At 42.5% G+C, this 14,372-nt stretch overlaps 1 protein-coding gene across 1 annotated transcript in view; it reads left to right on the forward strand.

The window, feature by feature from the left end:
* The first annotated feature begins 10,268 nt into the window (after positions 1–10,268).
* PRPS1 (phosphoribosyl pyrophosphate synthetase 1) overlaps positions 10,269–14,372 on the forward strand; it is a 31,755-nt gene continuing 27,651 nt past the window's right edge. The window contains exon 1 of the mRNA XM_036271380.1: positions 10,269–10,520. Coding sequence (XP_036127273.1) covers positions 10,399–10,520 — 122 coding nt within the window. The 5' untranslated portion in view covers positions 10,269–10,398. The remainder of the gene's footprint in view (positions 10,521–14,372) is intronic.

Genomic DNA, 14,372 nt, shown 5'->3' on the forward strand with positions numbered 1-14,372 from the left:
TGTTAGGTGGAAATTATGGAAGCCTGCCTTCACACAGGAACATAACTGCTTATTTCACTTCTAGAAACACTAGTCTCTAGTGTTTCTAGAGACTCCTTCCCACCCATGTCCATGCACCCACATACCCAGCCCCTGGGTGCTGGCCACGCTCCCAGCATCATGGGGATGTGTTCCAATGCCTACACTGACACTTCCAGCTGCAGGTTCTGGATCTATCACTTAGGAATGAGCTCAGTTTTAGCTTTCCTGCCCTCCTATGATGTCTATGTTTTCCTGTGGGTGTTGATTCCTCATTATTATTTTCACAGCTTTGGCTAAAAGGAATATGCATTTGTACTATGTTGGGAGCCTTCCGCAACACAAAAAAGATGATCCTTGCCCTGAAATATGCAAAACCAACTGTGCATGAGCACTTGCCATATGTCAGGCACTGTGTTAAGATCCTTATATGCATGATCTCATTTAATCTTCCTAACAGTTCATTGAGATAGATACTATGATCATATCTACTCAGAGGAGAAAACTGAAGCCTACAGAGAGTAAGTCTCCAGTCCAAGGTCATACAGCTGGTAAGTGGTAAGCCAGTCCTCCTGGAAACAGGCATGGATACAGCTACACTCATGAGAAAATGGCCTGTAATTTTTGCTTGCATTCCCGGAAGCATGTGGGTAGTAATAGGTCATTGGTATTGTTGGGGTGTGAAGTATGGGATACTGTAAGCCTCCCTGAACCTCCCACACACACATCTCAGATCCAGGGGGTGGAGTAGTATACGTGCATGGGAATTTGTAGGTAGAGCAGTTGTATCCAAAAAGCCATCAAGATTATGCCCTGACCTGGCCAGTTTGGCTCAGTGGCCCACAGACTGAAGGGTCGTGGGTTTGATTCCCTGTCAAGGGCACATACCTTGGTTGCAGGTTCGATCCCCGGCCTGGTAGGGGTCATGTGGGAGGCATTCAGTGGATGTGACATTTGTTTCTCTCAGCCTCTCCCTCCCTCTCTCCCTTCCACTCTATCTCTATCTAAAAATCAATGGAAAAAATATCTTCGGGCCTGGATTAACAACAACAAAAAAAGATTATGCCCTGCCACCCCATTCTCCTCAAACTGGGGTTTAAGTCTCCCAGGGAGACACAAAAAGCTATGGTTATGATTTGGCTCATACTCCTGATTCACTTGCATTTTTCTCCAAGATTTGTAAGGAAAATAATATGCACACGCACCTTAAATATCTGTATGTAAAAATATACATAGGAATGCAAAAGTCACCTTCCTTGTAAAGAATACATATCACTTTAAAGACACTTGAGACTCCTATCTGATACATCTGGATACACTCCCAAACCCACCTACTTGGCATCCAGATTCACTGTCCTCTACCACCAGACATGCTTTGGTGGAAATGTGGAACACACTTAGGGTCTCTCAGATGAGCTAACTGGTGGTGTGGGCACCAAGGGGAGGGCATCTAGAACTGGCCAATTTCCATGGCTCTGGGCACAGGTGGGAATCAGGAACTTCTTCAGGGATAAGAGACCTGACATGATGGGATGCCAGAAAGGAATGCCAGGAGGAAATGGAGCAGAGTTATCAAAGCCTCACGCTCCTCTTCCACCTCATCCCAGGGTGGGCTGTTACACCCTTTGGCACAGGGCCAGCCCTGGGCACAAACTGAGGGAGCCAGATTCCCTGCAAGGGAAGTAGAGAGGCCATGTGGGCTAAGATGAGCAATTCACCCCAGAATCAAGGCTCGGTTCTATTTTCAGCCCAGTCACAAACTTGCCTTATGATGGGGTACAACTCATTTCACCTCTTTGGGCCTCTGATCTAAAATGAAGATGACTGAATCTCCAGTCTCCCTCTGCGGCTCTGAGGATTAATGAGGGGGTATTCGGAAAGCAGCTATAAAAATTCTGAGTCCTAGCTGTACAAGCTTAACAAATACAAATTGAGTTGCCTCATTTGTAGCTGGTCCACAGAAACTAATTAAGCTTGTAACAGGAGCCTGGAACTGGAAACTTGGGAGCTTGTTTTCTTTAAATATTGATAGTTCTCAGTCAAAACCATCTTCTGGTCTGTTCCCCTCAAAAAGGATCTGCAAGATCTCCTCTCCCTTGAGCCTTGTCTTTTGAAATTGAGAAGACTGCCCTCTACTTCAATGGAGAACCAGCATCCTGGGGTCCACAGTCAGACAGGCCCAAGGCTCTCTTGGCCTTAAGCCAATAACCTGATGTATTTCTCCAACATTCTCCTCTCCTCATTTCATTCTCATCCTTCTTGCTAGAAGCAGCTATAACTAAAGGAGGCCTGAACTTCTATTTATTCAAAATTTAGACTTAGCTCTTAGGAAAGGGTTTTCAATTCCAAACTCTTGCTAGTGTCCCTGTGACAGCTGGTGACAGAGTTCTATCAACTGTGCCCAGTGATTAGTTTCCTTGCATCCTACTCCCATCCTAGTAGTTTGCCAAATTATGGCAGTGTGCCCAGGGCAGCAGGAGAAGTTATTTTTTTTTTAGAAATAATTTTTTTCTAATATAGATGTTTTTTTTCAGAGTTTGGTTAATAACAAAAGGGTGATTAAGCAAAGAGTCTGGTGAATTATATTACACTAACCGCAGATTTTTTTGTGCAGCCATTTACATGGTGATTGTGAAGATCATATAATATGGAAGAATTTACAAATAATCAAAATTTAAAAGCACAATAAAAAGTTGTAGGTATGCAAAAGTATCCAGCACAATGAAAACTAAGGATAATAGCATAGGGGATTTTTCTGTGTGCTTTGTTTAAGGCTGGTATAACATTAGTGCAACTTTAAATGTTTAATAGTCTAATATATTTTAATCCTAAATCAGTAGTCATTATTTCGAATTCATCAGTGATGTCATTTCATGCTCCAGATGAAGTTACCTCCAAGAGCATCTCATCGGTCTGAATACAACCGTGATTATAGAGGCTGACAAGTCCCAAGACCTGTAGTGGACAAACTGAAGAGAGCCAATGTGTAGTTTCAGTCTGAGTCCAAAGGCAGAGCATTTTTTTTTTTTTTTTAATCCTCACCCGAGGACATTTTTCCATTTTTCTTCAGATAGAGTGGGAGGGGGAGAGAGAGAGAGAAACATCGATGTGAAAGGGACACATCGAGTGGTTGCCACCCGCACAACCCAACCAGGGCTGGGGACATACTGCAACCGAGGTACATTCCCTTAGCGGGAACCAAACCCGGGTCTCTCCGGACCGCAGGCCAATGCTCTAACCGCTGAGCCAAACCGGCCAGGGCTAAAGGCAGAGCATTTTGGAAGTCACTTGGAATCTGATGCTGCATGGCCCAGGTTGGGGGGAATTCGTTTTGACCCACTAAGATGGTCACGTCTCCAAAGTTTTAGAAACACCTTTGTTCTTCATAATGGAGTTTCAAGCACCTCAGGTGGCAGCACGGCGGGTTTATTTTCTTCCTGTTAAAACTCTCAACATTCAAAGCACAGAAATGATTTTCAAAAGACCCTCAGGGGAGAGGGCTGTTCAGCTCCCAGGATCATGGCAGAATGGCCTAAAAAGCAAAGTTGGCTTTAATTTCCAACCCAGGGTTACCTTTCTAACCCTTTCTCACCAGGACATCCTAGGTCCTCATATATTCCTCTGGTTTCTCAATGCCCTACATGGTGACAACCCTCTAGGCCTGCCTTCCCTTCAAAATGATCTCTTCTACCCAGCTGGTGTGGCTCAGTAGTTGAGAACTGACCCATGCACCAAGAAGAAGCCGGTTTGATTCCCGGTCAGGACACATGCCCAGGTTGTGGGCCCAATTTCCAGTGAGGGGTGTGCAGGAGGCAGCCAATTGATATTCTCTCTCATCGATGTTTCTATCTCTCTCTCTTTCTAAAAATCAATAAAGAAAAATATTTTTAAAAACCCAAAATAACCTCTTCCTTACCTCAAGCAAAAAATGACTGATAGCCCTGGACAGGTAGCTCAATTAGAGCATCACCCTGATACACCAAGGTTGCAGGTTCAATCTCCAGTAAAGGCACATACAAGGAGAAACCAATGAATGCATAAATAAATAGATGTCTCCTCTCTCTCGAAAATGAATAAATAAAAATTTTAAAAACCTGACATAATATGGGCATATGTTAGGTTTTGAGTTATCTGATTAACAAATATAGCAATTTATGCTGTGACTAAGGGTTTACTGCAAGTTAGATATAGTCATATCCAATTAAAATACAATGAACCTGATCTTTAATTGGTATGCATAGCTGTGTGACCTTAGTAAGTGGCTATTGGAAATCTCGTCTCTCAATTATGAGATTATGACAATAAGGAGTGTCCAAGACACTGAGGTAATCTGTTCTCTTTGCCTTCTTTAGAACCCTAATTACTCAGTCCTTCAGCCTGCCCTTCTTACTTCATATTCATTTGAGGATAAATTTACAACATGGGCAAGCTGTTTGAAGTTTCTTGGAAGTAACTACAATTGCTGCTTCTTAGTATGATTTATAGACAAAAGCAGATATATGACAATGGTAAGACTCTTGGCCACCAAGGACTGAGGAATTGGTAGGAAAGTGAGAACAAGGACAAGCATTCCTGCCCTTCCTAATCAGGCACAATAGGAATGTACAATGCCACTGCGGACATGAAAAATTTCTAAGAACCAAGTAGAAAACAGACAGATTTCCTTCTGCTGAACAATAGAAAAAAAATTTATTTCACTTACAGTTTCTGCAGCCCTGAGCCTGAAACTGGACAATGAATGGGTCCTGGCCACCTGTCACTACTCAAGCCAATTAAGCAGAGACAAGGTTGAATCATATATGAGCATTTATTCCAATAATGCAGTATGGGAGAGCAGTAGGTCATCCCCTAAAAATCTGACTTACCCTCCCCATAAGCCACCTGCTTATATTGGGTAGAAGGACAAAGATTAGATGAGGAAGTAGGCAAAACAACAACAACAACAACAAAAGGTTATAGACTACAAAATATGGGCTGAGGAATGTGGGTTGGGAACGACAAAGGGTTGTCTCCAGTGCACCGCTTCCAGGACTCCAAGGTTGTTAGTCTTTCCATGATGAGGGAGCAGTTCTTGCATAAGGAGAATGGGCCACATTTCAAGATTAACTCCCAGGTCCTGGGCATACAATTCCCAGCCAGGTCAGAATGGGCTTTATTTAATCAGAACAAAGCAGTCATGATTAACAGAGCAAGGATGATTAACATTTCTTATAACTATGGCTAACACCCCACTATGATTAGTTCTCCAATATTCTCTCCCGCCCCTTTCAAGCTCATGCTAGTTTGGGTCTGTAACAAAGCTGTAAACTGGAACCCTACAACAGAAGCCAGAAGACTTTGGATCTACTTGCAGCTCTTCCAATAACTAGCCATGTGATATCTTGGGCATTCACTTCCCCTCTCGGAGGAGCAGTTTCTTTCTATGCAAAATGAGTGGGTTGAACTAGAGGGTCTAGTAGCTTTATTTTATTTTATTTTATTTTATTTTATTTTATTTTATTTTATTTTTTCATTGGTCTTGGGGGGGTGTGAATGTGAGAGAGAAAATCTATAGGCTGCCTGCTGCACACTCCCTACTGGGAATTGAGCCTGCAACCCAGGCATATGCCCTGATGGGGAATCAAACCAGAACTTCTCAGTCCATGGGAAGATGCTCAATCCACTGAGCCACATCAACTGGGCTGTTTCTTTTTTGTATGTTTGTTTTTGTTTTTATTAATCCTCACCCAAGGAGGATAGTTTTCCATTAATTTTTAGATAAAGTGGAAGGGAGGGATGGGGAGAGAGATAGAAACATTGATATGAGAGAAACACATCAATTGTTTGCCTTTTGCATGACCCTGACTGGGGCAAGGGATGGAACCTTCAACCCAGGTATGCTCCCTTGACTAGAATTGAACCCGTGATCCTTCTGTCCTCAGGCTGCGGCTCTAACCGTTGAGCAAACTGGCCAGGGCTAATTCTGTAATCTGAAGGCTGAGCACTGTACTTTGCCCATAGTTGCTGCCCAAGAAGTGTCTATAGAAGAAATGACTAATTGAACAAATGGGTGAATTTAGACTGGCCTATAATGCCTGGGATCTCAGGGGGTGGCAAAACCAGACCTGCCCTATGGGGTATGGGGATGGAAGGGGGCCTTTCAAATGGAAAGGATGTTTACAAAATTCTCCCACCCTGAGCTTTGGAAGTAATTGAAAATATGAAATATGTGCAAAAGGGCATTCTTCAGTCTTTTCTAGAATAAAATAATCTGTGCTTTACACATTTCCTTTCTCTCTAGTTTAGGAATCAGATTTCCCCTCATCAGGACTTCAGCATTTACCCTCAGCACACTGAAACTGGCTTTCAGAGGTCTCCACAATCTGATTTTTAATTAATGTTTTACTATTTTTTTTTCAATTTTTATTAATTTATTTTTGTTACAGAAGCTGTTTCTCTTTTTCCCCCCTAGACACCCTCCTCCCTACCCCGCCCAAATCTAGCATTGTTGTCTATGTCCATTGGTTATGCATATATGCATATAAGTTCTTTGGTTCATCTCATCCATCCCCCCCACCTCCTCCTCTGAAGTTTGTCAGTCTGAACCATACTCCTTTCTATGTCTCTGGGTCTATTTCGTTGGTCAGGGTCAACCAGACAAACAGACACAGTAGGAGATGTATATTGAGGGATTTATTGTAAGGAATTGGCTTTACATCATTGTGGGGGCTAGATAGACAAGTTTTAAATCCATGGGATAGGCCAGCAGGAAGGGCAGGCTGAAATTATCTGGCAACAGCTGAAATTGCAGTCCATAAGTAGAATTCCTTTTTCCTCAGGGAAACTTCAGTTCAGCTCCTAAGACCTTCCAACTGATTGAATCAGATCCACCCAAATTGTCTAGAAAAATCTTCTCTATATAAAGACAACTATTATGAATGTTAATCCCATCTACAAAATACTTTCAAAGCAATGCCTAGATTAGTGTTTGATTTAATAACTGGGACCACCGCCTAGCCAAGTTGGCACATAAAATTGACCTTCATCAGCTTCTAGTTTCCTGTCTTTTCTGAGCTCTCAACCTACCTTCCTTCACCTCATCTCCTCCCACATTCACCTGCCCCAGGGCCTTAGTTAAAATACTCTCAGCTTTCTATCTCAAGGTTGCAATCCTTGGTTTTACAAGGCCCATTTCCTAAAGGATTCTCAAATCCTCTCAATTTGATTGCATTTCTCATACCCCCATGCTTAACCTTATTTTAGTAAGTATCTGTCTTGCCTGCTAAGGGGAAAGGATTGTGTACTATTCATCCCTTGTGTGCCCACTCTCCAGAGTCCCTGGCATATCGAAGGATCTCAGCATATTTCTTTTAAATTATATAAAATCTACAGAAGCTGTCACCATTTACCATTTACATGTAACTCAGTCACATTCTTTTCAAACCCTCACCCCTTAGGATCTTTATGCCCGCTCCATACACATCATCCTTTTTCTGATGGTCTAATTTGTCCACGTTCACCCATCCTTAAAGGTCTAAGGTAAATTTTTTCTAAATTATTATTATTATTATTATTATTATTTTTATCCTCACCCGAGCATATTTTTCCATTTTTTGTACAGATAGAGTGGGAGGGAGAGAGAGGAAGGGAGAGAGAGAGAGAAACATCGATGTGAAGGGACACATCGATTGGTTGCCACCCACACGACCAACCAGGGCAGGGGACAAACTGCAACCGAAGTACGTGCCCTTAGCGGGAACCGAACCCGGGTCTCTCCGGACCGCAGGCCGACGCTCTAACCGCTGAGCCAAACTGGCCAGGGCTGTAAATTATTTTAATTCAAGTCTCCTTTAAACTCCACTCAGTACTGCAGATATTGCCTAAGGTCCAACTACCCCTAAAGAGTAAGCCCCTCTCCTATGCCCTGACATTGGTTACCTTTCAGAGAGAAAGTAAAGGATAACAGGATTATTTGCACTCACATTTTGAAATTTGTAGATCAAATTATATAGTGTTTGCCCTAAGGAGATGTTAGTTTAAATCTAATGAGTTGACTATTAGATAATCTAATAGCTCATTCCTTTATCTTCAGGTTTCTATTTAAATGTTACCTTCCCAGATAGGCCTTCTCTGCCTACCCTACTTAAAATTATACTCTACTCTGGCCAGGTAGCTCAGTTAGAGCATAGTCCTGATACACCATGTTTGTAGGTGTGATACTTGGTGAGGGCACATACAAGAAGCAACCAATGAATGCATAAATAAGTGGAACAACAAATCAATGTTTCTCTCTCTCTCAAATCAATAAATTTAAAAAAATCTTTGAAAAAATAAAATTTCACACCTCCTTCCCTCTACCACTACCATGGCACATTATCCCACTTCCTTGCCTAAGTTTTCTTCATAGCGTCTATCACCATTTAACATATTATATATTTTATTTATTTATGTATTGTGTGAGAAGGTAAACTCCATGAGAGTAGGTTTTTGAAACATTGTTTACTGCCTTATTATCTGTACCCAGAACAGGGCCTGGCACAAAAATAATACTCAATAAATATTTATTGAATAAACTAATTCCTTGGGGGCAAACACTTTATAGTCCCCTCAATGTCGATGTCTAGTACACTGCCTTGCATGCAATAAAGCACTCAGTAAATATTTGATAAACAAACTATGATGGAAGACTACTAATATTCTGCCTTGCAGTTTATTTCCTTTTCCAAGTGCTTCTATATACCTGGGTCTACATTAAATTTCTGAACTCATAAAAGTATGACAAAAAGTCAAAAAGAGAGTTCATCTAGGGACAGCACTGACAATGGCAATACGGGTAAGACAGGATGCTGCTTTGAGTGTTTTCTGCCTTTGCCACTTGGACAAATCCCTTCTCATCTCTGGGTCTCAGTTTCACCATTTGTAAAATGAAGCAAGTAGATTACAAGATTTCTACTGTACCTTCTATTTTGGGGGGATGACAAAAGATGTTTATTTAGGCTTGATCCCTTGATATATTCATAACTGTAAAATTATATAGTCTAAAGTTAGGGAAATAATAATCAGGTTGGTGTCACCTCCCCTCCTCCCCTTTGGCACAGTCTTCCTAGTGGCCCCCTTCCCAGCTGCTCCTTCAAAATTCTGTAGCGTGCTGGACAGGGGTCACTTCTTAGCAGCTTCTGTCTAAACTGCCAAATCTGCCTCTTTTTGAGCAGGCAAGAATGTGGTACTCATAACTAAAATTGTATAATTCTAAAATTGTATGACTTTTTATTCTAAAATTGTATTTTTACTAAGCCATGGTTAGACTATATCTAATGAAAACGTGGTATAAGAATAAAAGCTCTCTTTGGTCCAATTATCAAATATCATCATAAAAATAATAAAGCATGATGTTAAAGACCACATTAGCAATTTGCAAATGATGATGTTGAAGCTCACCTGAAGCAGATAGGACCAAAAACCAGGTTTTCTGATTCGTTCAGGGCTCTTTATCCAAAGTCCCATAAACACACTGTATTCTTTCTCTTTAGGTAAGTCAGACCCTTATTGCTCAGATATTTTGGAAAATCCATACTCCTTCACTTGTTGGAACACATTTGGCCCCAGCATTAGAAACAAACAAACAAACAAAAAAACAGCTTTCTCTTGCAGTATCTGGATTATTAAGGCGGTGTGCCTTGTCACTTTCCCCAAGGCGACACTGCCACAATTGCAAAGGACAAACAATCTCTGCATGCGCCTGTGCTAAGGGTATCTCTCTGTGGTGGAAACGTGCTTTAATATGGCCCCGTCCTTATACAGAGATAAAAATCATTCATTTTCAGAAGCATTCAAATTCATGTTCAGAAATCTCCCCTTCATTCTGAGGTACTGTGGCTGCCATCCTGATTACCAGATTTTCTGAAAAGAAACTGTAAACCAGAGCCAGGCTTACTTTCTGGTGCTGAAGCGGGGAAAAGCGTGGCTGATTTCCCGTTTGCAGAATGATCTGGTCCTACATGTCACCAGCATCCCTCTACCTACCACTAGTCAAGCTCGGGAAAATTTCGGCGCTCCTGGGCCAGCTTCCCTCTCAGCCCAGCTGCAGGGGACACAGCTATTTTTAGCTTCTCCCCTTTCCTGGCTTCCCCCTAATACCTGAAAGTGCTGGTTGTAGGCGAAGCTACAACGAGGACCCGCCCCTCACTGCCTTTCAACTAATCGGGGTGAGCAGGGTGTGTACTTCCCTGATGGCCCCGCCTCCCATGCACTGGGCAATTTAGAGCCGCGCACCGGGCGGGAACGTAAGATGGCGGAGTAGCAACGTGAAGCTTTTAGTACTGAGTCTCTGGGCTGACTTGGGTTAGGGTCTGGCAGCAGCAGCGATCACTGAACAAGGAGTGCCGAGGGGAACTGGCTAAGATGCCGAATATCAAAATCTTCAGCGGCAGCTCCCACCAAGACTTGTCCCAGAAAATTGCTGACCGCCTGGGCCTGGAGCTAGGCAAGGTGGTGACTAAGAAATTCAGCAACCAGGAGACCTGGTAAGGACGAAGTTGGGACCCTGACCGGCCTAACCTTCCCCGGCGGCAGGGGCGAGACCGGGGCTGCAGAGGGTAGGGGGAATGGGGCCGCCGCGCGAGTTCTGAGGGACGGGGGGATGGGGAGTGTCTGCTCTGAGGCGAGCGTGCTCTACAGGCTGTTTCCGTTATTTTACCTCTCCCGGGGTGAGGGTCACATTGATTCTCACTGTTGCGGTGGGGTGGAGTCAAGATTGAGCTTGAGGCGATGCTTCTGTGTTTGAAAGCTAGGGCTGGAGGAACCAGCCCCGGGATAGTAGCTGCCTAAAGCGACGGGAGGGGAAAGACACTTAGCCTGGGCTGTGGGGACACGTGGCTTTGTCGCTTCGCTATTGAGCTACCCAGGCTGGACAAGTGCCCCTTGGACCAGCTTGCATGGGAGAAGGTACTGAGTACTGAGCCCTCCTAGTGCTTCTTCTAGAATCTAAAAAGCAGTTTTCAATTCGAAATTGTGTTGGGGTGGTACCGAGGGAAATTAACATATGCTGAGGGCGCCAAAATGACTACTGAGGACTTCCTTAGGTTGGCAAGCGTTGGCTTTTCACATCTTTAGAATCACATGTTTAGAGTCTTAGACTCTGAGCTATACTTATGCTAAATCTAGTTGATCAGGTAGTGATGCCTTAACTCTGCATCCTGATTGCCAGCATCTCAGTTTGAGCCATCCAGAAAATCTTAGGGAACCTTAATCCTGGAATTCTTGACCTTCCCCAGTGCAGCTGTTGGTACAGATAATACAAAAGCATATTATTTATTTATTTTTAAATATTTTTCTTTATTTATTTTAGAGAGAGAGGGAGAGAGAGATAGAAATATCAATGAGAAAACATTGATTGGCCGCCTGGATGCCCCCCACTAGGGATTGGGCCACAACCTGGGTATGTGCCCCCACCGGGAATCCGCGGACCTCTTGATGCATGGGTTCACACTGAACCACTGAGCCATACCTGTCCAGCACAGCACCATATTTTTTAGTACTGAAGTCTACCCTGAACGTGTCCACTTCTCTTGGCACTGTGTGGGGGGAAATCCAACAGTTTTGAATAAGATAATTAAGGAAAGGTAATAATACAGTGAAAGACCTGGATCACACAGTGTGCTGCAACTCATTTTTTTACATTGCCTTCTAATTAAACTTGCTGCTCCCTACTCTCCCACTTCAGCCCTCCTCCTGCACCTTGAGGCCATCTTAGAGATAACTTGATGTCTGAGCCTTTCCATACCCCTTCCGCCTAAACGTTAGACTTTTCTGGTTCTGATAAGCCAACTTTATGTTTTGTTACCCTGTTGATCAAATCAGAGCAGTGCTGACAATTATACAGGCATGTGTTAAGGGAAAAGTTTACACCAAACCTAATGATTAATTAACTAAGTTAAGATTGCTTTGAACATGTTTCCCTAAATGCTTTTATTTCCATTTTTCTTTCTTCAAACTTATTACCAAAGTGTAACTCTTATTATACTTTGTAGACCCTGCTGATAAAAGCATTCATCTGTAGTGAACAGCTTCCTTCTGAATGCTTGATTATTATGTCACTGGTTGTGATGCAAATGATAGTGCAAACACTAATCATCAGTAACCAGGCAATACCTAGTCAAAAGAGGCTAGCCAAGCTGTTGTCTTTAGCTTTGACAACATCATTATGATTCATGGACTGTAATAAATAAAGAAGACAAAACTCTACCAGACTTTGCAAGTGACAATATAGCTAGGGAATAAGAATGCTTTTCATTTAGAGGTTTTTTGTTTGTTTGTTTTGTCCCTTATAGAACTGTGGTTATTGAATCCTTTTCCTGCAGTTCTAGGAAACATTTCTTTTGAATTACATCAAATTTACAGAACCTGTAAACACTTTATTTTACAAAAACTTTATTTTTGCTAGTGTTAACCCTTCACCCTCTGCATAGTGCAACACACTAGAAACTGAAGCTATATTGAGAGAAGGGAGGGAGAGAACAACTTAGTTTTCAGCTGATTGATTTATCTGAATTTATCAGCAATCCCCATCTACTTTTCTGAGATGTAAGGCTGATTTCATTTTTAAACAACTGGACAGTACCATACGTGGAAACATTGTATAAGATTAAGCCCAATGTGGAAAATAGCTGACTGGTTAGGTTTCTTTGTTTCTGGCTTAATCATTAGCTTTTTGGTTCCTTAGATGTTCTGAAATCCTCACTGAAGACAATCAAATATGTTGCCTATGGAGTTTCCCGCTACCAGCCTTTGGCTTTTATGCACTGTAGAAATGGTAACTGCAGCTCCGTGTGACTCTTGGGAACTAAAGGTCATGGACAGGGCAGTTCTGTGGGTCATCAGATGGAGAACTGCAGAGCCCATCCTCAGATGAGACAGAGGTTTGCTATTTCTGCAGTTTGGCAGAATCTCAGCAGCTGTTGCTCTCTTGAGCAGAGTGGCTCTTCTTCTGAAGTCAGGATCATCCATTGCTGTACAGTTGAAGAAATATAGTCAAATAACTTTTTCAAGTTATTCGATGTATTTCTAGTCATAACATCCTTCTATACTTAAGGAGAAGTTTTAATCTTTAGTTTGGCTTTGGTAAATGGCTTAATTTTGGGTTGATTACCATTAGGTGATATAAATACACAAAATGGTACTAGAGCCCTGGTGGGTAGCTCAGTTAGAGCATTGTCCCGATAAGCCAGGGTTTCGGGTTTGATTCCTGGTCAGGGCATATGCAAGAATCAAACAATGAACACATAGAAAGTAGAACAACAAATCGATGTTTCTCTCTCTCTTTCTTCCTTCCTCTCTCTCTCTCTCTCTCTCTCTCTCTTTCAAATCCATAAATTAAAAAAAAATAATAATGGTACTAGTGATTGTGTTGGATGGCAAGCTGATGATTTTTTAATTTTATTTTTTATTTTAGAGAGAGAGGAAGGGAGAGGGAAAGAGAGAGATAGAAACATCTATGAGAGGAACATTGATTGGCCACCTCCTGCACGACCCCCACTGGGGGTTTGGCCCACAACCTGGGCATGTCCCCTGACCAGGAATCGAACCAGCGACCTCTTGGTTGGTGCATGGGTCAATGCTCAACCACTGAGCCACACTGGCCGGGCAAGCTGGTGACTTTTTAAGAATTAATTTTCAGCCCTGGCCGGTTTGGCTCAGCTGTTAGAGCGTCGACCTGCGGTCCAGAGAGACCTGGGTTCGGTTCCTGCTAAGGGCACGTACCTCGGTTGCAGTTTGTACCCGGCCCTGGTTGGGACACATCAACCACTCGATGTGTCCCTTTCACGTCTATGTTTTTTTCTCTCTCTCTCTCCCTCCCACTCTGTCTGAACAAAAAATGGAAAAATGTCCTCGGGTGAGGAAAAAAAATTAATTTTCATATCTTATGTGATGTTGGAATATAGTTTTTAAGGGAATCATCTCTATTTTGTGTGTGTGTGTGTGTGTGTGTGTGTGTGGTTTGTGCCTCTAGCGGGAACTGAACCCAGGACTCTGGTCCGCAGCCGACGCTCAACCACTGAGCCAAACTGGTCAGAGCGAATCATCTCTATTAAAGCTATGTATCTAGCAAATGCTCTCTGATGTTTAAGTTGGCAGTGATAATTTTATTTTTATTTATTTTTTTATAAATAATTTTTTTTTATTTTTAACATTTTTATTTTTTTTTCTTTATTGATTTTAGAGAGAGAATAAGGAAGAGGGAGAGAGAGATAGAAACATTGATGAGAGGGAACATTGATTGACCACCTCTTGTATGCTCCCCACTGGGGATTGGGCCCATATGTGCCCTGACCAGGAATCGAACCAGCGACCTCTTGGTGCATGGGTCAACGCTCAAC

This window comes from Molossus molossus, unplaced genomic scaffold (genome assembly GCF_014108415.1).
Source record: "Molossus molossus isolate mMolMol1 unplaced genomic scaffold, mMolMol1.p scaffold_m16_p_2, whole genome shotgun sequence".
Taxonomy (NCBI): Eukaryota; Metazoa; Chordata; class Mammalia; order Chiroptera; family Molossidae; genus Molossus; species Molossus molossus.